This window comes from Mixophyes fleayi, chromosome 6 (assembly GCF_038048845.1).
Source record: "Mixophyes fleayi isolate aMixFle1 chromosome 6, aMixFle1.hap1, whole genome shotgun sequence".
Lineage (NCBI taxonomy): Eukaryota > Metazoa > Chordata > Amphibia > Anura > Limnodynastidae > Mixophyes > Mixophyes fleayi.
Window position 1 is genome coordinate 167,992,693 of NC_134407.1, and position 24,303 is coordinate 168,016,995.

The following is a 24,303-nucleotide window of genomic DNA, read 5'->3' on the forward strand; positions in this document are numbered from 1 at the left end:
ACGGAACTTGGACCCATACCACAGTCAGGTTCACTGTGTATTATTCAAGCAGATAAGAATCTAAGAGATATCACGCTTAGGGGCATATTCAATTGTCCGAGTTACTCGCAAAAGTAACACGGCGTTAAGAGTATTACCGGTATTACGGTAATTCTAAGCCGGATTTCAGCTCGCAGCTCCCTGAGAGGTGTTAAAGGTACCGTAATAATGTTAGTTATGCGCACCATTACCGTAATAACAGTAATAGTGCGCAAGACGAGTTACTTTTGTGAGTAACGCAGACAATTGAATATGACCCTTAGACTCAAAGTTGAATGAAAAAAATTTGCTGCCATTTCATAAGAGCAGTTAACATGACACATCAATTTTGCTTATATAAATAATTAGAGATGCTCACTGACCCCCGTGTTTTGGTTTTGGTTTTGGATCTGGATTACCGTCGTGTTTTGGTTTTGGTTTTGCCAAACCGCCCTTGTGTATTATTCAAGCAGATAAGAATTTAAGAGATATCACGCTTAGACAAAAAGTCGAATGAAAAATATTTGCTGCCATTTCATAACAGCAGTTAACATGACACATCAATTTTGTTTATACAAATAATACAGCTAGAATCAAGGAACAATGACAATGTATAACTTGCATAAGAAACTTGTTTATTTTGTAAATCGTGCAAAGCAAAAGAAAGTATGCTGAAGTTACAGATAATATTGGAGAGAGACACAGGATGCAATATCATGGGAAATAAGTAACTTTCAGGCAGTTACGTAAATATAGCACTGGGCTGCATTTTAGCAGTACAGAAAGTGTAAGAATGTTTCAATTCTAGATATGGAAGCATGCAGCAGTATCCCTTGAGCTGCACAATGTACTTACTCCCCAGTCTGATATAGTCCCATAAAAGAAGAAGTAGAATATATATTAAAGATTTGTAAGTGAACCCAGACGGTTTCCATTTTGCTTGAGCAGACACTCTTTCTGGTGATATTATTGGTGATATTAATACTGTTCTAATTCTTCAACAACTTCTGAATGCACAACTTTTCCATTCTCAATTGTTTCAACAACCTTTTTCACTTTTCTTGTCCTTTTGGTTCCTTAAACAAGACAAAACAATGTCAATCATGTGCGATGCATACTCCCTAATTCATGTTCATTCTACCAGTGGATCTATGCAGCAGGAAACAGAACTGTTGGAGGGACAGAGATATGTAAAATATCCATTTGATCACATATGACATTTGGACCGAACATCTTAGTAAATTGTGACAGAGATTGTATCAGGTAAAGGGAGGGGTCCTTATGTAACATTAGTGGGTGAGGCACATTGTTTCATTGATAATGAAAAAAAGACACAAGTCCACCATCTTTCACCTTTCCAAATTTCAAGCTATGCTGATCCAGAGAAAGACAAAATAAGCCTCCTTGTGAGGCAGCTGCCAATGTAACCTGACAGTTAGTGACTAAATGCCAAAGCATGACCGTAGTAAGCATCCTTCATAATAGCAATATTCAAAATGTATACCCTTGTGTCACTTGGGCAGTTCCTTTAATGTAAACTGTATTCAATATGTTTAAATCTAAATAACATGTCATCTGTAAGCCTCTTGTTTGCTTTGGGTTTATAAAAGAAATGTCTTGCCTTATCAACATTACACTAATCTAATCTAATTTAATTATAACAAGGGAGCCAAGCAAGAAAATAATTACCTTTCAAAGGAATTTCAACTATTAATAATACCCATAGTTTTGTGCAGAAATCAGTGTATACTTTGGTAAACAGATGGTACACAGCAACACCTACAACTACATTACTCTTACTAATATCAAGCACATTGTGGAGATGTAGGTTCCAAGATGCAATGCATGATTCAACTCAGCATGTTTCAGTTAATGGATTGTAAATGTGTAAGTCATATAGGCCTTTTGTTATTACTTTTCATAACCTGTCTGTCAATGTCACACCAGGGCTTCATGTGACATGGGGCAATGTTATCATTGGGGAATAGAAGCAAGCAAGAAGCCACAGTCTGAGATGTTGAAAGTGGAATAAGCAGGATGCTCAACAGCACAAAATAGTTATGTGAGGCTCTTGTAAAACTGATGCAGGAAGACTGTGCTGTCATATTGAATTCTAAATAAAATGTATACACCTGATTTATTTCACAATTGAACATTAGTCTTGCACAGCGACCATGTTTATTTTATCTCAAATGGAAGTTCCATTATTTGACAGAAAGTATATAATCTCAGGTTTTGCACTACTCTGTGTCCATAGTAAATCCCATTCAGAGGATGATCTGTGGCCGGAGATTTGCAATCACCTTGGTCAATGTCATGATCGGAAGGGTTATTTTCCTTAAAAGTGCCCAAGGTCACTTTTTAAATACATTTTTAAGAAATTATTTTTTTCATTGATCTATAAAAACATTTTTCATACACTGTCTATACTTAATTTTTCAGGTGACTACATCCCCAACATCGCTATAACTAACAGAACTTTCCTTTTTTATCAATGTCACTTGTAACTTTGTACCATATATCTGCACAGAAGGAGGGCTGACAGATGTATTAAACTTGTTTGTGGAATCGAGTACTGGGTCTTTTGAGAACCTAGAAAAATATCTATTTGAATTATATATATTTTTTTTTATTAAAATAGATTTTATGCCCAGCTAGTTTGTTATAGCAGGAATTGAACTATTTCCAATATTAATGTAAACGTGTTGTAATGTAAAGATTTTAAATGTCCATAAAAACAATATTACCTGAGCTGGATCCTGAAGCACTCCCGGCTCCAGTTCCGCTTTGTCCCGTGCCTTTTCCTGATCCTGCACCTGTTCCTGATCCCGAGCCACTTTTTCCGCTACCACTGCAGTTATTGAAGAACAGTTATTCTGAGCATAATAGAAATACCAATCCAAGCACAATTGTCCATTGATAATTATTCTTACCTTTCTCCATCTAGGAGTGCGCGGTATCTCTCGATCTCTGCCTCTAGCCTACTCTTGATGTCTAGCAGATCTTCATATTCTGCAGTCTGGCACTCTATGTCTGATTTGATCTGTGACAGTTGCTCCTCAATTGAAGCAATTTGTGTTTGGCACTGTGCAAGCTGCATGCAGTAACGTCCTTCTGTCTCTGCCAATGTTTCTTCTAGAGATTTTTTCTGTCAACCAGAAGGCATTACATATGAGGTTCATATGGAATTATCTCATTCCCTAGAGCACCAGAAAAAGAAGTCTCCACCTTCAGATGACATTAATTTATTTGTTTACTTGTGTCATTGTGTAACTTTTATTAAATGCATTGCTTTATTGTTCTGTGGTTTTTAGACATGTCTGTATATCGTCAGGCAGAGGTGTTTACTTCCGTTGCCTGGGGATAAAACAGCTCTGCTGTGCTCTCTGCATTGGATACAATTATATGTAGAAAGCAGCATTGTGGAAACCTTGGACAACAAAAATGGAACTCCTCCTGAAATATAAATACATGGCCAAAATACACATGAGGAATTTAGAAAGATAAAGCAATATATTCAGTTGTAGGAGGGCATGTACATGCCAATAAATTAAAGTCACTCAAAGGTTCAAAAGCCCTTTAAATCAGGAATTGTGATTTGTTCTTTACCATGGCGAGCAGTGACTGAAGCTCAATCTCCAAAGCTTGAAGTGACTTCTTCAGATCGGACATCTCACTCTTGGTGACCTGGACTTGCCCCGCACCAGTGGATATTTCTTTTTTCAATCCCTCACTCTTAGGGAGAAAATAATAACATTTTAGTCAGTGTCCATAAAGGATGTAACCAGAGTTACTCTTGGCAGAGAATATTACAATACTAGTGCATCTTATATTTTTGCTGCCAGTCACCACTCTGGTAATGCAATGTCTGCAGGAGGAATTATGGATTTACACCAAATCATTAGTGTTTGAATCTTGCCTCTGCTGCACCCAGAATAGTACCACCTAAGACAATGTTTGGCCTTTGCACTGTACACAGAATCACAATCTATGCTAGTATGATTGCTGCCAAACACACTGTCGTTAAAGATGTCCTAAACAGCACTACAGTTTGACCAATCTAGGGAAGTTAGAACAACCCTGTTGGCAGCACGTTGGCAAAGTAGTTAGCACTTCTGCTTCACAGTGCTGGAGTCATGAGTTCAGTTCCCGACCATAGCCTTATTTGTGTGGAGTATGTATGTTCTCCTTGTGTTTGAGTGGGTTTCCTCCGGGTGCTCCGGTTTCCTCCCACACTCCAATAACATACTAGTAGGTTAAATGACTGCTATCAAAATTGACCCTAGTCTCTGTCTGTCTGTCTGTGTCTGTGTCTGTGTCTGTGTCTGTGTGTTTGTATGTTAGGGAATGTAGACTGTAAGCACCAATGGGGCAGGGACTGATGTGAGTGAGTTCTCTGTAAAGTGCTGTGGAATCAGAGGCGCTATATAAATAAATAGTAATCATAGGTTCTAACAATGAATCTTACCATTTTCAAGAACTGGTTTTCAGCATCCTTACGATTCTTCTCAGCCATTTCTTCATACTGTGCTCGCATATTGTTTAGTGTCTTCGTAAGATCATTACCTGGCGTGGCATTCATTTCTACAGTAACGTCACCCGTTGCTGTTCCTTGGGATCCTTTAACTTCCTACGAAATTAAAAATAGATTGTGTCGCTAATATTTTAAGCAGTTTAAAGACAATTGATATTGATGACATTTCTTACAAACTTACATCCTCATGGTTCTTCTTGAGGAAAGCAATTTCCTCTGTAAGACCTTCAAACTGGGATTCCAAGTCAGACTTTGACAAATTCAGATCATCCAGGACCTTACGCAAGCCATTGATATCTGCCTCTACGCTCTGGCGGAGAGCCAGCTCATTCTTATACCTGACAAGATAAACAGATGTAGTCAAGTGAATAATTTTTAAAAACAATGTAATGTAAAGTTGTATTTGAGCATGTCTCTTTATGACAATTGGGTGAGTTCATTGCCTGTGTTGCCTGTCTCACGCCAAAACATTACACTTACCTAGATTAAGTAAGTGAGCTCTGGTGCAGTTACATTCCTTTGCAATGAGCCAAATTGTGCCAATTGTTTAAAAGAGCCACACTCCATTTGTACATACTATATGCATTCAGCATAACACAAACACCAAATGCATTATAGCACATTACACCAACATTTTCTATTTCTGATCTGTATATGGGCAATGGTCCACATAAAAAGCAAAAAAACTAAGACACACAATTTATACACACCTGAGCACTTGTTTACATAGCTAGGCATAGTGTAAGATACATACTAGATGCTCTCCTACACTCCACATTATGGACATTAGTTTTCAGAATTTCCCTACATAAACTTATGTCTTTTTATAGACTACACAAATGAAGTTTAAACATCATTCTGGATCCTATAACATTATGTCTGCTAAGAAGCTTAATGTTAGTCCCACTAACAGGGAACAAAGTTTTTTTTTGACATAAAATGTGTGTAGTAAATAGGAATAAGGATAGCTCAAGAGTTTAATTACTATGGTAACGCAGGAGAAGATAGGGTTTTACACTTATAACAGCTTTTCCTCCTGTTTGTTTCATTTGTCTTTTTGAACTTTGTTGATAAACTAAATTGTCATTCTAGAATTTCTGATACCATATAAAAAGAGAAAGGAAAGAAAAAGTTAGGTTATGGGATGCACTAAATACTCCACTGGTTTAAGTAGTGAGGGATAATTCAGAGGCTAGGTTATAAAACTTAACTTTTATTATATGTGTATGTAAAATTGTATTAACATTTGATTAAAACAGCAAAATATGTAACTAAATAAAAAAGGTGATTGGAATTGTAATAAAAACTGGTCACATCTGATGAGTCTCAATAGCATAATTAATAGGGGCGAAAATAAATGAGGTTATAAATTGATAATTTATTTATGTTGTGCCCTCTAGAAATATATAGGCAGTCCCATTATGAATCTAACTTCAATGTATGATGAATAGACCTGTGTTAATCCTATAATGAAGGATGGGGTTCTCACATAGAACCTAATGCGACACTGCTATCTCGATAAATTGAGGCAAAGCTTTATTAGGATTGTTAGAGACACAGTGTTGAGGGTTTCATGAGATCAAATAGGACTCAATTGAACATGATTGATATAGTATCCAATGTTGCAGGATTGTATCTAATGGGTTGTTTCATTCATACAGGAGGAAAAAGATACTTGCCGATTGTATTGATCGTAAACAATCTAGATTGGTGTGCCCATATCCTAGATTGGAATGTGTTAAATTAAATTAATATCCATGGATTATGATGTGTAGCAAGTTATTGAACAATTATTAACGGGGAATATCGCGCTTGATATTGTTGCAGAATAAAGTCAACTTCAGCGCATATAACAAGGTCATGTTGTTATAATATTAAATGTATTATGATAATATATTGGCCTTGTTGTGTCAAATGATGATACTAATAAAAGACTTTATGTTAGTTTCCTCGTTTGTTATATATCAAAGATAAGAAGTGAGGTTTGCTATATCTCCATATCTTTCTATTTGGCTGCTTAAATGGCCCGTTTAAACCCCCATATGAAATTTGTGCATAATAAATTTAATGGTCTCTATAGTATGATATTCCTCCTGAAAACCTTATGTTAACACCAGAAGGATGCATAGGTTTCAAACGCTTGTAGGTAAGGAGCGCATAATATTGATCGATATTTTGTACATAGATATTGGTCCTATACCATCCTAAATTAGATGAATAAAGTTCCCTCGATGCACCTTATATAGCACTGCTATTTTTAATAAATTATGAACCAGAATTATACTGATGAGTTGCTATAGATGCTGTGAAATCGGTTACATACAATAGAGTGGAACGCTGTGAGCACTATTATTTGTAGTTACTCGATGTAGCTAGATTCTATTTGGTGGGTTATAATGATTATGTAAGGCGGTAGTAAGCCAAGTAGATAAAAAATATCATCAGTTATCTAAGAAAATATGACTAGAAGTGTCATACTTTGTATAATACGGAACAATGTGTGCTTCAGCACATATGGAAAAATCGTGCTGTATTTATAATAAGTATAAATCATACTCCATAGATCTTATAAAAGTCCGTAAATATATTGCCAGGTTGTGACACTTGATTATATTCCTCGTTATTTAGGAATCAAAGTTGCATGATCTACGTATCCATAAATTCTTAATGATTGCTACAGGACTGATCATTAAAACCACTATGGGATTCAACCCCAATTATGTGATGAGTTTCTGTGGTTTAGTATTCCTCCTAAGAAACCCGCTGATTAGCCCCAAGAGGTCACACTGGATTCAACTGTTTTTAGTCTAAGAGCGCATATGGCAATTGTATAACTTGACGATCATGTAAAATTCTTTAATTGTTGCTACAGGTCTATCTAGTCTAGAAATATATGATTAGGACTATCTAAATAATAACGGACAATAGGTTAGATGTGACCAGCGAAACCGACGCGCGTTTCGCTGGTGTGTTTGTTCACGGCAAAAAACATCATTCTGGATCCTATAACATTATTTCTGCTAAGAAGCTTAATGTTAGTCCCACTAATAGGGAACAAAGGTTTTTTTTTTTTACATAAAATGTGTGTAGTAAATAGGAATAAAGATAGCTCAAGGGTTTAATTACTATGGTAACGCAGGAGAAGATAGGGTTTTCCACTTTTAACAGATTTTCCTCCTATTTGTTTTGTTTGTCTATTTGAACTTTGTTGATAAACTAAATTGTCATTCTAGAATTTCTGATACCATATGAGTAGTGACAAAATTCTGCCCCTACTTGCAGTAATGTTCTATAGTCTAACAATGACTTCAGGTTCATCCTTGGTTGTAGTGTGTGTCCTACATATACCACAAGTATAATCAATGTTGCAAACTTAACAGCTATGGAATCAAACTCACTTCATCTTGAAGTCATCAGCAGCCAGCCTGGCATTGTCAATCTGCAAGACTGTGCTTGCGTTGTCAGTGGTAGCTGTAATTATCTGTTAAAAAAAGTACCATCATCACATCAATCCAGATATGTGTTATCAAATCAATACAGATTTCTAATACTTATATATTGAAAAGTGTAATATATATATGTTGTATATATAATTATGGATTGGTTATGGATAGTTCTCTTCATGTTCAACTATATGCAATTATTTCCCATTTGAGCCAATCCTATTATTGGCATTCAGAGGGCAGCTTAGAAAAGGTTTTATATTTTTGTATTACCTTATCTGCCTTTAATATTCTCCTTTTGCTACTTTGTTTTTAACAGTTACATATTTTTCCACAGTGTAAATGATGGCTTATAGATTGTAAAGGGTCCAGTTAAACTTAAAACATTGCAAGGTTGCAAAGCTCCTTCATATACCAAGAGATTTCAATTTAGCGAGTCACCAAAATACTTCAACTATCAACTACCAAATTAGCATGTGTTTGGCTTTTAAGCTGCCATGACATTTAAAGGAAATAAATTATATATGACATGAAAAATGAAACAATTGAAACAAGGATGTACACACCCACAGAAATTCTATTTCAAGTAACCTGCAATTAGTGTTTATACAGTACAAGATTTATTCTAATATGGGCAACAATTCTTAGGTCTTCATGTAAAGGGTTTAGGCAGTCACAATGCTGACGTTCTCATGTTTTCATCAGACAAGTACAAAGCAGCAGTTTATGCCCCAGTTTTTGCAGTGATAAAACCCGTATTTTTTTGTTACACTTACCTTAGCTTTCATATCTTCAATCATGGTGTAGTATTTAGAGTAGTCTTTTCCTGCTTCTCCAGAGCTGCCACCAGGCCTTTGCTTCTCATACCATTCCTTAATCTTACTTTCAAGGTCAGCATTTGCCTGTTCCAATGCGCGGACTTTGTCCAGGTAAGAGGCCAAGCGGTCATTAAGATTCTGCATTGTTTGTTTCTCAATGCTAGAGCAAATGTTGTCACCTCCTCCAAAGCCAGCACCTCCATCAGCACCACCACCAAAGCCTCCTCCGAAGCCAGCACCACCACCATAACCATCAGCACCACCACCACCATAACCACCAGCATCACCATAACCACCAGCACCACCATAACCACCAGCATCACCATCATACCTATCAGCATCACCACCATAACCATCAGCACCACCAAAACCTTCTCTGAAATTTTTTCTGAAGCTAGCACCACCACAACCACCACCACGATAATCACTCTGCGGAGAATATCTCTGTCTATAAGACATGATGTTCAAGCAAAAGGCACCCTTTACAGATGAAAAAAAGCAGCTCCCTTAGAAAGAGTGATATCTCAACAGTTTTTATTCTTTATATATGAGATTCAAAGGGTGTGTGTGTGTCATTCCTGAATTTAAATGTTTTATTTTTCAACGGTAGAGTTGCTTGCCAAGTTATTGCAAGTGCATTTACCGTGGATCAATTAACATTATTAATCAACTTGCATCACTCTAGACGCTGGTCTTCTCACCCTCTGTTGTTTGTCCTGTTAGCATGGTTTTAGGGTGGAGATCATGGAACTGTCACATGATCAGAACACTTAGATAGAGAACAAGTTTTCTACAACTGAATATTCCATAATCATTATATGTAAGGACTATGCAGGGACATTAGGACATAGGGTACATTGTCAAGTACATATGTTGTAGTTATACCAACAAACTTTAAATAAATCTCTCTTGACTGGGAGACAGATTTTCTATAAACTGCAGGTGTTACAGCTATTGGTCAGTAACCAAACGTATCTATATATATATATATATATATATATATATATATATATATATATATATAAAAGCAGTACATATATATATATATATATATATATATATATACATATATATATATATATATATATATATATATATATATATATATATCACTATATATATAGAAAGCACTGTTTGCTTAATGACACATCTGGGGGGCTATGTATACACATATATATATATATGTGTGTGTGTGTATATAGCCCCCAGATGTTTCATTAAGCAAACAGTGCTTTCGTTATTCTGTATATAGTCACTAGTTTGTGACAACCAGTGGTTATTTTTTTTTTTTTGCACTGACTGTACAGGTCGCTGGCTGCATACATTATTGCAATAAATAGATGAAATACTTAATCTATATCTGAACAATTTCTGAATAATTTATTGAATGATAGAAAGTACTGAGGGGGGGGAGCTCAGGAAAGGAAGCTAGGTCGGATTTGGGTGGGCCACTATTGTGGGTGATGCAGCGGTTGGGGGGGTCTCTAAAGAAGGAGAAGACATGTGAACTATGACAGTCGGTAGGTCTTTTGATGGCAGTATGTGGGGCCATAGGAAGGTTCAGAGGTCAAAGTCTATGTTTTTTGTCATTTGGAAAAGACCATCTCCCGAACCTGGATCCATTTGACTTCTTATTTTAATAAATGGGCCATGTAGTCTCCTTCTCTCCATGATTTGGTGAATTGTTCATTCCCTGTGAATGGGAGTTCTGAAAGGCTTTGGTTGTGCTGGAGTGTGCCTGGTTACTTTCTATGCCTCAGGGATGGACCCCTTCTTTAGGTGCCGGCAGTGCGCGTCTGTAGTCTAGCAAGCTGACGTGACTTCCAAGTGCCCTGTCGGCCGGTCTGTGCTAAGCAATAGGACATGATCTTAGGGTTTCCTATCGATGGTAAGTCATCTGGTGACGTGAGTGACTGCTGGAATGCTTACTAGACTGCCAATATAGGGCATACTCTGGCACCACTCAAGTGCCAGAGTATTGGGTCTCACAATTATAAGTCAGGTTCTGTTCCAGTGTACTTGTGTTATAGTTCCTTCCTGGTTCCATACATCATTGATATCCTGGTCCTGACTCCTGCTTATTCCTGACTACTTTTCTGCCTCACAATTCTGGTTCTGTTTTTATCTACTGGTTCTGACCTTGGCTTCCCAAACTACTTTTCGGTCTCATGATTCTGGTTCTGTTCATATCTCCTGGTACTGACCTCGGCTATTCAAACTCCTATCGAGTTTGGGACGCATACGTTTCAGGTGTTGGCTTCAAGGCAGATGGTGACCAGCACTGCCCGATCAGGTGTGCATAGTAAACAGGTGGTAGAACACAAAAAAGGAACTTTTATTGACTAAGGTAATGTGCTCATTTTGCCATGCATGCCTCGCCTGCTATATTAAACTGATTATTGTGTCACTGAACCAGTGTCTCGCTCTTTATGTTGTTCCTGACATCCTTATGTCTACTAAACATTTGGCTTGTCTCTGATTACGATTCTTGCTGCTCTTGTGTCTGCATGTACCGTATCCTGGGTGTTAACCCCTGCTGTAACCATTAAGTTATTTTGGCCATTCCTGTATACCAAATCCCTGGCTTTGACCCTTACTATAACTGTTAATCATTCTCATGCTGTTCTGTGTACTAACCATTGACTTTGACTCTGACCACAGTGGCCAATTATCCCTAGACACCTGTGTTAAATTTAGCTTCTTGCAGACTCTTACTAAACACCAGATTCTGGACAGTATCTCAATTTTATGTTCTGACCTGCTCTCATTATCCAAAGTATGGGCCACAACTATTGATATTCTCCAGAGCCCTGTACACTCAATATTTCTATGTATAAAATTTAACTTTTTCTTAATCGAGACCAGCCTTTACCATCATGTAGCAATCTTCCACTGGGGACCATTACCAAAGATACGAACTGCACAAACAAACTGCACAATGTATTACACCTTGTAGTGTAAGACATTTGCTTGTACATGTGATTTTTTCAGAAATTTTGTGTCTTTGGTATCTTGTGTTTGAAATTAGTTATTAATTTATTTATTAGTGGCTTTCCGTGTTGTTTCTTTGCAATCTGTTGCAATAATAGAAGCCATTCTTGTTCTCAGAAAGCCATGTGTTTGTCGTATCCTGTTGTGTTGGAATGTTGGAGTGAGAATCTTTCTAAGATGCTGTTCCATTTTTGTAACTATCCTGGAAATTTTCATCTTGGGGTATAATATGCCAATGCCTTTTTAGTAAGGTATCCAGTTGATTGTGTTGGCTGGACAATAAAGAGGGGTAGCTGGTTTGTTGCTTCTTTCTCTATTCCCTTTCAGGTTTCCATTTATGTAGTTGCTCTCTTTCTATGTTGTCATTTTTTTCCAGTTGTCATTTGAGGAGTGCAGTGTTATATTTTTTTTGTTGGAGTTGTTGCTTAGTCCTTGAAGGTGTGGAATGTGGAGCAATTCCTGCTTAGGTATTTCATTTGGCCTCCTATGTTCTGGATTGAATGTTTGTGATGGTTTCCTGTCTGCCAGCATTAAGTTTTTACAGTTCAGTGGTTTAATGTATGTTTTGATGTGTAAGGTTCCATTCTCTTTGCAGATGGTGAAGTACAGAAATTCTACTTGTGATTTGCTGATATTAGTTACAAAATGGTAGTTGAGTTTGTTGGTATTGATGTAGCAGAAGAAGGTTTCATGGTAACCTTCCATTTGGATGAGATGTTGCTGATATATCTTTACCAGAATATAACATTTTTGTGGTAGGGTTTGTTGTTCTAAATGTGGTATTCCTCCCATTTTGTTATGTGACTTGGTGCAAATTTTGTCCTCTTTGCTTTTGCTATTTGTAAAAGTAACCTTCGAACAATAAGAAGTTGTGGTTGAGGATGAAACTCATGCTTTCTAACAGAAAATTAGTCTGGGCTTCAGGTAGGGGTGATGTCAGGGTGAGGAAATGTTTGTTATGCAGGCAACCCAGTTTGTGGTTAATCAAGGTGTGATTCACTACAGGAGGTGTAGAGGAAGGTCACATCAAGTTATGGAATTCTATTCATGTCTAGTATATAGTCTTGTGGAAAATAGAGATTGTTAAAGATCTTGAGTATTTGTTTGGTGTCCTTCAGATAGCTTTTTGTGTGCAGACCAATGTAAAAAGCAGTCTATGTACTCTTAAAGGCTGCAAGTCAGGGAGTCTTTTCCCTGACATAATTGGTCTTCCTGGGGGGTTGGTCAAGTTCTTGTATATTTTGGTAGGTAGTAGAATACTGGTGTACTTGTGTCGGGGGATGTCCTCAATTGATCCTTAATTGAGAATTTTGGTGAGTTCCTTGTGGCATTTGAAGGTGGGGTCACTTTTGAGTTTTTCATAGGTAGTAGTGTTTTCCAGTATTCTTTGTGCCTCTTCCATATACTCTAATTTATTTAGTATGACTATGAAGATATCCTGGCTTTTTGGGTGTTTTGAGTGCTGTGTTTATTTTTAGGGAATGAGGTTATTGCTTTTCTTCTTTGTTGTTTAACTTTTTCTAGGTTTTTCCCACAAAGCTTTCATATGTTTATATGAAGGCTACTATGAAGTGTTGTGGGAAGATGATGGAGTTGTTCTTCAGATTTTTGTCACCGTTGACTGAAACTTTAACAGCGGCATGCTCATCCCCAGCCCCGACAGGCCGCTCCTTTCCTGTTATTGCAACTCACTTTCTACGGCTTGCCCATCACTATGGATCTTTAGCATTCGCCTGTCTTGCCCAGGCTCTATTCCATCAGAAGTCTGGTTTGTCTTCCTGTGTTGCCTAGCAATAATGTACAACTGTTCTGAGCATGTGCAGAACTTTCTATTCAATTCCATTCATTCTGAAAATTTCCAGCTGAGGTCATCAAGAAGCACCTATAGTCGCTGTAAAAGGGACCTTTTGGCATACAAGCTGTGCTAGGTGATTGTGTTAACAGCCAGCTTAAGTTTCTGGCACTGACTTCTTGCCTTGGACCTTGCTTTGGACAAATTGGACCTGCCTCTGCTTTAACCCTTTGGAATCCTGTTTGCTGACCTGCTATGCCGTATATTGACCTGGCTTAGAATTCTGGACTTACCCTTGTTTAGTCCTTTGTCACACTGCTTCCTATTTTGGCAATTACCGTCTACTCACCCGAATCAGACAAGTGGTCTTGCTTTTGCCTCATCCTCTGGAACTTCCTTACTGACATTTGCTTATCATTTACTGATGTGATTTGCTTACTGGTCACACTACAGTTATTTACCTGGGAGTCTCCTTATCTGACCACCGCTATATATCAATACACACATATTGTGTTGTGTAGCCATGGACATTCAGTCTCCTGGGGAGGGTGTTTTGTCGGAAGCTAGAGAGGGCTATGGTGGGGATTACAAAGGCAAGGCATCTTGTGAGAATATCCAAAGAGATTATGGATGATATGGCTATGTGGCGATTGTTTTTGGAAAGTTTTAATGGAGTTTGTTTGTGGCCTCTACTTGTCGCCAATAATGTGGAGCTGCAATTGTTTACAGATGCCGCTGGGTCTTCAGGGTTTGGGGCTTACCTGGATGGGAAGTGGTGTGCGGCTGCCTAGTCATGTGCTTGGCGTCAGGAGGGTATCACAAGGAATCTCTTGTTGTTGGAATTGTTCCCCATCATTGTAGCTATCAGGAAGTAGGTGGTGGTTGCATAGTTATCCTTCCATAAGGGCTTCCTTGGCGCAGTATTATAGACCCGATGGTGTACACCTGTCTGATTTGGGTATGTCCTATTTTATAGAGCAGATGTTTAGTTTTTTTTGGCTATGAGAGGTCAGTTGGTGGTGGGCTGCGGTTCCTGGGGGGAACCTTAGCTGTGGCGGTAAGCAGCCCAATCAGCGGCCAATTTGGTTACATTTAAGGCGTAGTAGGCACTCTCCCCTTAAAGGGATTGGGCAATTAGTCAGAATAGCCCTTCGGGGTTAGGGGGCTCTGCTTAGGCGGTCGGGCCTCAACTAATATGCCAAATGGGGGAGTTTGGCATTTTATGCCTAGTCGGGTCCAAATTAGTTTGGATAGAAATTTATTTTGGACATGTTCAAGCATGGACTTTGGATACAAATTTATTTTAGACTTTGGTGACAGTCATTTTTGGATTGAAAGCTGTTGACAACAGAAGAAAACTTTATTGTGCTATATAGTGCTGGATACCACACCCAACTCCCAAACCCTGACATACACACTGGTAAAACCAGAAATACCCCGGCAGTATGGTGAGACAGGAGCTCAGCCCGCCAGATCAGCCCGCCTGCCATCTGCTGACTTGGACCCGCCTGGGTCGCCTCGTGTCTCCCACTGCCTGGACTCGCCTGCTGTCTCCTGCCGTCTTCCCCATCCATCCTCTACACGTAGCTCCTCTCTGACCGCCGCCGCCGTCTCTGGTACCGCTTCCTGCTCACCCTTATCCGTCCGCTGTCTCCTGCCGCCTGAGCTGCCTGTGTCTCCTGGTCACCGCCTGGTCACCGCCGCCTGGTCTTCCTGACAAGTTCCCCTGGACACCCACAGCCTTGGCCTGCCTTCCACGCTGCCTGCTGCCCGCTGCCGTTCCTGATCTCTGGCCCTCCTGAGGACTACAGCGACCTGTGGTAATCGGCCCTGCACTCCTCTGGACACCCGCTGCCTGAAGCTCCTGCTTCTAAGTCTCCTGGCAATCACAGACGTCGCAGACTTTCTTCCAGCGACTTTGTCTCATCTCAGACTTCACCGACTTTCGCCCAGTGACTTTGTCTCACCTCCCGGGTTTGTTCTCATTCTCATCCTCCTGTTTTCACCCTAGTCCATATTGTACTGTATTTATTGTTCTCGGCTTCCTTTGTAGGCCTTATTTTTATTTTTATTCCACTTGTATTTCTTTCTTTATTTATTATATTTTTATATTTATTTTCTCCATTCTTTATTTTTATTTTTCGCTCTCTATTTTTATTGCATTCACTGTACTTATTTTTATTTTTCGCTCTCTGTTTTTATTGCATTTACTGTATTTATTTATCTCTATTTGCATTTCTTATTTACTTATTTACTGTATTTAATTATTTCTATTTGCTTCTCTTATTTACTGTATTTAATTATAATTTAATTATTTCTATTTGCATTTCTTAATCTATTCCAACAGCATTTAATTTCTCCCTTGGTACTCCTCTGCTCTCCGTCTATTGGCCTTTCTTGTCTCTTTGTTCCCCGTTCACGCCTCTCTGTCTCATTTAACACGGCTTGCCTTGCCTAGCCTCTTTGCCACACCTCTCCCCACCGTCATTGTCATTGTTGGCTTATACTTTATTTAACTCACTTATCTCATTTCCTCTTGTCTACCTTCTGACTCCCCCTGTCCATTGTCATTGTTGGCTATTACTTTATTTAACTCACTTATCTCAATTCCTCTTGTCTACCTTCTGACTTCCCCTGTCCTTCTCTCCCACCCCTCTGCTTCAGACGATTCTTCAGTCCCCTTTCTTCCTCCCTTGTCCTCTCCCAATGGACCTCCTCTTCTACCCACTGCCTTGGTCACTCCCTTGACCTTGTCTTCTCCCACCGTTGCAGTCTGTCCGACTTCTCTATCTCCCCCTTTCCACTCTCGGACCACCATCTCCTCTCATTCTCTCTCTCCTCTACTCCTGCACCCCTCCCCCCACCCAAATCTACCCGGTCCAGGCGCGATCTCGACACCCTTGATCCTGCTATTCTATCCTCTTCTCTCAAAACTCTCCTCTCTCTCCTTTCCACCCTGTCCTGCCCTAATCAGGCGGCCTCCCTCTATAACCAAACCCTCTCCTCCGCCCTTGGTGCGGTTGCCCCTGCCCAGCCCATCCACCTTCGCTGCTCCAATCCCCAACCCTGGCACTCCAAACTTACCCGTTTCCTCCAAAAATGCTCTCGTACTGCCGAACGCCACTGGAGAAAATCTCGCTCCCTGGCTGATTTTCTCCACTTCAAGTTTATCCTCTCCTCCTACAGCTCTGCCCTCTCGCTCACTAAGCAATCCTTCTTTAAATCCCTTATCTCCTCCCAGTCCTCCAACCCCCGCCGCCTCTTCGCTACCTTTAACACCCTCCTGTCTCCCCCACCTTTCCCCCTCCCTTCCTCCTTATCTGCCACTGACTTCACCTCCTTTTTCTCCTCTCAAATCGCAGCCATCAGACTTGAAATCTCCTCCTCCACCCACTTTTCCGCCACCCCCCCTCTCGCCCTTCCTCCCCCCTCCACTCTCCCCCCAGCCACCAACTCCTTCTCTCCTTCCGCCCCACCTCGGGTGAGGAAGTCCACTCTCTCATTTCTTCTTCCCCCCCTTCTACCTGCCCCCAGGACCCCATCCCTTCTCACCTTCTTCGCTCCCTTTCCGCCTCCACCTGCTCCCACCTCGCTCACCTCTTTAATCTGTCCCTCTCCACAGGCATCTTCCCCTTTGCCTTTAAACATGCTCTCGTCTCACCCATTCTCAAGAAACCTAATCTTGACCCCACCTCACTCTCTAATTACCGCCCCATTTCCCTTCTCCCATTTGCCTCCAAAATACTCGAGAGACTTGTCTGCAACCGTCTCTCCACCTACCTCTCTAAAAACACTCCCTCCTTGACCCTCTCCAATCAGGCTTCCGCCCCCTCCATTCCACTAAAACTGCCCTGGCTCAAGTTACGAACGATCTCCTCTCGGCTAAAGCCATGGGCCACTACTCCCTCCTGATTCTCCTCGACCTCTCAGCGGCCTTTGACACCGTTGACCACCACCTCCTGCTTCACACCCTTCAGTCCATTGGCCTCTCCGGTACCGTCCTCTCCTGGTTCACCTCTTACCTTGCCGACCGTTCCTTCTCTGTTTCCACCTCTGATTCTCTCTCCCCTTCTTCCTCCCTTCTAGTCGGGGTCCCTCAGGGCTCTGTCCTTGGACCCTTACTATTCTCACAATACACCTCTTCTCTGGGTGCACTCATCAGCTCCTTCGGCCTCAAGTACCACCTTTATGCTGATGACACTCAACTCTACCTTTCCTCTCCTGATCTCTCTCCCTCCCTTCTTTCCAGGGTATCCGCATGCCTCTCTGCCATCTCCTCCTGGATGTCCTCTAGATTTCTTAAACTCAATCTTGCTAAAACTGAACTCATTGTCTTTCCTCCCTCTCGTACCTCCTTCCCCTCTGACCTCTCCATCACTGTTGACAACTCATCTATCTCCCCTGTTCCCCAACTCCGCTGCCTAGGTGTCATCCTCGACTCCTCTCTCTCCTTTGCCCAACACATTCACTCTCTCGCCAAATCCTGCCGTTTCCAGCTTCGCAACATTGCCCGCATTCGGCCCTTCCTCTCCTAGGATGCCACCAAATCTCTCGTCCACTCTCTGATTATCTCCCGCTTGGACTACTGCAACCTTCTCCTTATCGGCCTCCCCCTCTCTCATCTCGCTCCCCTTAGATCTGTACTTAACGCCGCTGCTAGGCTTATTTTCCTCTCTCGCCGTTCCACCTCTGTATCCCCACTCTACCAGGCCCTTCACTGGCTCCCCTTCCCCTACAGAATCCTTTTCAAGCGCCTCACTCTGACTTACAAGGCACTCGCCAACTCCACTGCTCCCTACATCTCTAACCTTATCTCTATTCACACTCCCTCCCGCTCACTGCGATCGTCCAACGATCGTCGCCTCTCTTCCCCTCTGATTACCTCCTCTCACGCACGTATCCAAGACTTCTCCCGCGCCGCTCCCCTCCATTGGAACAAGCTCCCCCGCTCCATCAGAACTTCCCCTAATCTGTCCTCTTTCAAACGCACATTAAAAACCCACCTTTTCCTTAAAGCCTTCCAGTCTCATGCCTAAACTCCCACCGGTCGGCTACCTCTCTTTCTCATCCCTTCTTCCCTTCTCCCCCTTCCTCGACTCCGTCTCCGTTTCTCCCGTCTCTCCGTCTCATCCTGCGCTCTCCAGCTACTCAGCTCACCTCCTCTCAGTCCCTCTGCCCTCTGCCTCCTCTCGCTTCTCTCCGCTCCCCTCAGTGACTCTCAACCTGTCATCCGTGCCCATCCTCTTGGGCCATAGTTACCTGCCTATACTCACTTTTCCTCTCCCTCCCTCTCTTTCATGCTGTGCCTGAGCCCCCAGAGTTATAGTGCATACTGTTACTTGTACTGTGCTGTTTCACCTTGTACTGTGCCATTGTTTGTCCTTGTACGGCGCTACGGATACTTTGTGGCGCCCTATAAATAAAAATTAATAATAATAATAATAATAATAATAATAATATTGGTGAGTATATTGGGGATTTATTATTTTTAATAAAAATATGTGGTGTAAATGAGGGTGTTTACTGTATTTATTGTGGGTTTATTATTTTTAATAAATGTTAGTTGTTGTAATAAAGGTGCTGTGATTTTGTTAACATTTTGGTTTGTGAAATTACAGGTCCCAGCCAGCCGTGGGTGTCAGGGCATGTTGGCACTTGTGGTTCTCCAAGTGCCAACATGCCCTGGCTGCCGTAGGTATGCTGGTGTTTGTAGTTATACAAGTAGCAGCATGCCCACACTATTTAGGGCAACCTGGCTGGCTGGGACTTGTAGTTCCACAAAACAAAATGGCGTCTGTTTGTTTTTTTAACACTTATATCGCCGTTATCAACCTACACCCACCGCCCAGGGGTGTAGGAAGAGCCCTAGTGATTAGCACTGGGCTGGGTGCCCCTAGGGGGGGCTCATTTTTTTTGGAGGACCCCACTCCCTAGGGAATTCAGCCCAGCCTGGGGTTGGTTAGTCATTATGGCAGGGGGACCACTGCCGCGTGTCCCCCTGCTATAGTGCCTCCAACCCCGGCTGGTTTGCCTAGTGCTGGTTCCGTGAAAATAGGGGGGATCCCCCCTCAAAATTTTTCCCCGATTTTCATGGAACCAGCAGTAGTCTGGCATCACTAGGGTTAAAACTGAATAGAGGGGGGGACCCCACGGTTTTTCTTTTTTAATCTTTGATCTATTTTTTACTTTTTTGACAGCTGACGGAGCTCCGGTAGCTGTATGACAGGCAGTGTAACAGTGATGTCTTTATAGAACTTGCTGCTACAACACAGGAGAGTTAGCTAACACAGGAGTGTTTACATCGCAGCAAAGCGCCAGAAATGACCAGAGTTTTGAAGATCAGGGTAAAAATCGCAGCTTGATACAATTGAGAAAATTTTGACTAAAATCGATTGTGACAACCCGCGATGCTGAAAAAATAGGACCTTGATACATTTATATCCTGGTGTGTGTGGGAACAATATTGAGAAATATGGGGCATTGTCATCTTGATAGACCCCCTCATAAAAATCGACATGTTATTGTCTATGTCAGAAGATTTTAAACCTTTTTCCACATAGCTTTCACCCCCCACCTTTGGAGTTTAGCTGTCAATAAGGACTGATTGATCTCCCAAATGTCACAGGGCTTTCAAAGTGAGCTAAGAAGTCCTGAGATTGGAATGTTCACAGGACCTGATCTCCCACCTTTGCTCGTTCTGCTTGGCTAGATTGTTTACAACTTTGGTTTTCAAACTCCTCCAATATCCTATCTCTCCCTGGTCTGGCTATTTTCAACAGATTAATGACACTTGCATAAGTTCAAACACGTCATCTAGCAAAGCAGACATTGAGATTACATTACATGATTACATACAATATACATTGACATACATGAATTCAACAGAAAATAATAATCAGTCATTAGATATACTACATAATCATCACAGCCCCTTTAAAAGCAGAGCAAGCAACGCATGTCATTGGCCAGCTCTGCCAAGGAAGGAAACCAGCATGAACATATGTCACATAACCTCACATACATCTTACAACACCCAGACTTCCATCTCCCAATGCTATGATGAAATGAATAAACAACCTTCCTTGTCCACGATTGTAGTGACACCGATCCTAAAGGAATTAGTCCAAAACCAGTTTGCGCAAACATTTCTGAAAAAATTTCTGAAATGAAAGTTAGTCAATGAGGATCCGTTGCAATGTTCCAATCAATTACAACCCGGGGCCAGACCACTGGACAAATAAATTCTGCCCAACTATCCATGCAAAACCATAGCATAGACCAGTGATGGCTAACCAATAGATAACTAGCTGATAGCTGGCAAAGCATGCTGGGGCTTGTAGTTTCACAACACCTGGAGTCACAGGTTAGCCATCACTGGCATAGACCTTGTGCAGCAATGTGATCCAAAGCCCTTTAATGAGCTGATCATATTTTGACTTGTGGATCTTTGAAATTAAAGCTACTACCATGAACAATAACATTTTTGTAAACTAGACCTGTACAAGAGGAAAAACCTAGAAAAAGCCACTAACTCACTAACCAGGAAAACACCAAAAATAGACCACAGAAAAAGCCAACCTAAGCCAGACTACATTAAAATTATTAATAGCGACATTAGCAACAGTCCCCAGAGTGCACAATGAAGCCACATTTGGACTTTCAGTTGTGGAACTGGAAGTCCAAATGAGGCCACACCATGCATGATTCTCTGCCGGGCATGCTCAGAAGAACAGAGCAGGGACTGGAGTAGCGGCTGGACTGCTGAAGAGGGGGGTTCAGCTGACTACGCCCGGCTATGGCTTCCACATCAATCTCCTCAGAGAGAGAGGTTTCGCAGAGGAAAAACAGAGTTACAGGCGCACATCCTAGAAAAATGATTGTGAGCTTCATGATAAAGAGGTAGAAATCTTGCTGTTTAAATATCTATGTTGTATTGCACCTTTAATATCCCTAAAGGGTTTGACCACTTTGCTTTGTTGAGTCTATGTCTGGTAATTTTCTTACAATTTTTACCTCAACAGAAAAAAATCGAATGCCTTTTGGGGAGGGAGACGTTGCGGTGAGTCAATATTGAGAAAGGGGCCTGGTGCAATAATCCTTTCCCTGGTTATACCTCTCTTATGCTAGTTACACACTGAAGAATTTTCCAACCGAAGTGTTATCTCAAACGATTGTACCTACGACTGAATGTCCGATCAGTCTGGCAATTCACTCATACACACGGACACGATTTACCTTCAGATCTATGCTCTTCATCTGGTCATTCATCTGGTCCTTCATCTGGTCCTTCATCTGGACCTTCATCTGGTCCTTCATCTGGTCCTTCATCTGGTCCTCTAGTCTTCAGAGAATGAAAGCACAAAATTCATTCATTCATTTTTGTCACACTGATTAAAACTGCCTTGTTATAGCTATACACATGTCCTAACGAATTTCGTGAGCTTCTGTGACTCTGAAAGTAAACATTCTGTCTCAGAACGAACAAATTAATTATTCCCTATACAGCACTTTCTACATTTATTCACAAGGACATTCATTGCTAGCATCGGCTGAAAAGAGCCCGACTCTGTAAACTCTATGGAGATCGTGAGCATGAGTGCGTACACACTACATGATCGTTAGGTGATTGGTCGGAAAATAGTAAACAGAACGACCAACCAAATGAGCCGACAATCGACACTTTGGAAAGACTTTCGACCATCGTTCCACTATACACACTAACCCAGCTTCTGACTAAACAGTCGTATGTTGGCTGATTTGCCCGATTATTGGACGAAAACGCTCCAGTGTGTACCCAGCCTTAGCCCTGGGATGGTTGATAATAACTAAAACAATTTATTGTTTTTACTAATGAGCTATAGAAATTATATCACTATAAAATTGTAAATATGGTTACTACTCTTACTTAGTGAATTAATGTTTATCTAGCACTCCTTGAACTGTCAGCTTCCAACAAGAAGATATATTGATTAAGGAACAGAAAAACGTCTGATGCCTCAGGGAGCCTGTTATGGTGGGTGTGTACGGGTGGCACAGAATTGTTAAAGAAAAATATTACAGGCATCAGTGATGTGTGTATAGATTTATAGTAGTGCTTTAAATTAGTTTCATTTAATTCAGCTGTCTTTTCGGCTATGTAGAGCCTTTAACAATACACAGATGTAGTAACAGTCAGTAACAGATTGTCAGCTAACAGGAAACAGGCAGAGAAAAGGTAGTCAGATGAACTTCAATAAAGTAGCACAAAATTAGCACAGATAGTTGTTGTTTGGGTACAATGATGTACACTGAGGGTACTGTTATATAACATCAGCAGGCACAAACTTGACAATCATATAACTCTTTTCATCACAACCCCCAATCTACCACATTATGGGCTCTATTTAACAAGCTGTAAATGCAGACAAATGAAACCTGCTTTCTCTTGCTTGCAATACATCCCTGCTATTTCTTCTTGAGGATACGATGTGCAGTCTCCTGTCTATATTTACATAATTTACTCCTCACTAATTTGATTGATACCATTTTGATATCAAGTCTCCCATCTATATTGCTTGACACTATCTATGTGCAGTTTCCTGTACATATTGATTTATACCATTTATATGCAGTTTCTCTTTTGTCATTATTCATGGTCAGTAAAATAACATCACTTTACTTCTCAACTGTCCTGTTGCCCAATCAGTGCTACATACACCATGTAAGTGAAGAGGAGAGGAAGATGAAGGTGTTTGGAGGGAGGCGCTGCCTATGCCCTTTTTTTATATAGGCCATAGCCCCACTGGTGGCGCGGTTTTGCTCACAATAGGTTCACATAGTTTTCAGCTCCAGGCCCATGTGGCAACTAATCCGGCTCTGGGAAAGTGGCTTTCTCTTAAAAGACTCCCTCTAAACTTTCAGGTCAGAGAAGCTTACGTTCAAGATGCATGTCACTGTCTCCCATCATCTGTAGTTTGGGTGAGAGATGTGATTCCCACCTGAGTCCCAATGCGAGTTTGAGTTCCGAGAGGGAGGTTCTAGGACAACAGTGTTGAGAATTGTTTGTCAAGTGCCGGAGTTCCAAGAGGGAGAGGACTCAGTGATAGTGCTTTGAGCTGTGGCGAGAGCTCAATTATTGCAGAAAAGCCAGGTGGTCTCAAATTGACTTGTTAGTGGGATGTATATGCGCTCTGAGAAGCCTTTAGGCAGAGGTTTGTGAGATTAACCTGTCCATCTCACAGTACTGAGCATGGCAGCAAACACGGAAGAATAGGGAGAGACACCAAGAAGTGTTGTGAGAGTGCGTCCACATTAATGCCTTACATCCACAGTAATAGTATTACTAATATACAGCAGCACTATTGGTAATGTCCATCTTTATGTCAGGAGCCGCGGCGGCCACGGGCACCGCCGCTGTTCTGACGTCCCGGTCGTCTCCATGACGACCGGGGCACTACTTCCGGTTTTGCGGCCCCGACCGTTGCCGAATCTTCTAAACAGCGCGCCCCAGCATTACAGTGCAGTCGGGCGCACGCGCTACACCAAGTACAGCCTGTGGGCTGAGTTAGTTAATTAATTAAGGTCCCTCCTGTGCTCTGTTACAGGGCAAAGCCCTGATTGGTCTATGGCACTATTTACGGCAGGGAGGGCTTAGACTCCCTGCCGGTTATAGCGTTTGTGTAGTGCACTAGTGCTGACCTGCTCTTAGTTTCTGTTGGATTGCTGTTG

At 41.2% G+C, this 24,303-nt stretch overlaps 1 protein-coding gene across 1 annotated transcript; it reads right to left on the bottom strand.

Annotated features, from left to right (window-relative positions):
• Positions 1–632: 632 nt before the first annotated feature.
• Positions 633–9,287, bottom strand: LOC142094712 (keratin, type I cytoskeletal 12-like). The gene is made up of 8 exons (XM_075177131.1): positions 8,772–9,287; positions 7,951–8,033; positions 4,734–4,890; positions 4,487–4,648; positions 3,628–3,753; positions 2,952–3,166; positions 2,766–2,869; positions 633–1,094 (listed from the first exon to the last, which is right to left on the bottom strand). The coding sequence occupies exons 1-8, from the start codon at positions 9,270–9,272 to the stop codon at positions 997–999; spliced, it is 1,446 nt and encodes a 481-aa protein (XP_075033232.1). The 5' UTR covers positions 9,273–9,287; the 3' UTR covers positions 633–996.
• Positions 9,288–24,303: the final 15,016 nt, after the last annotated feature.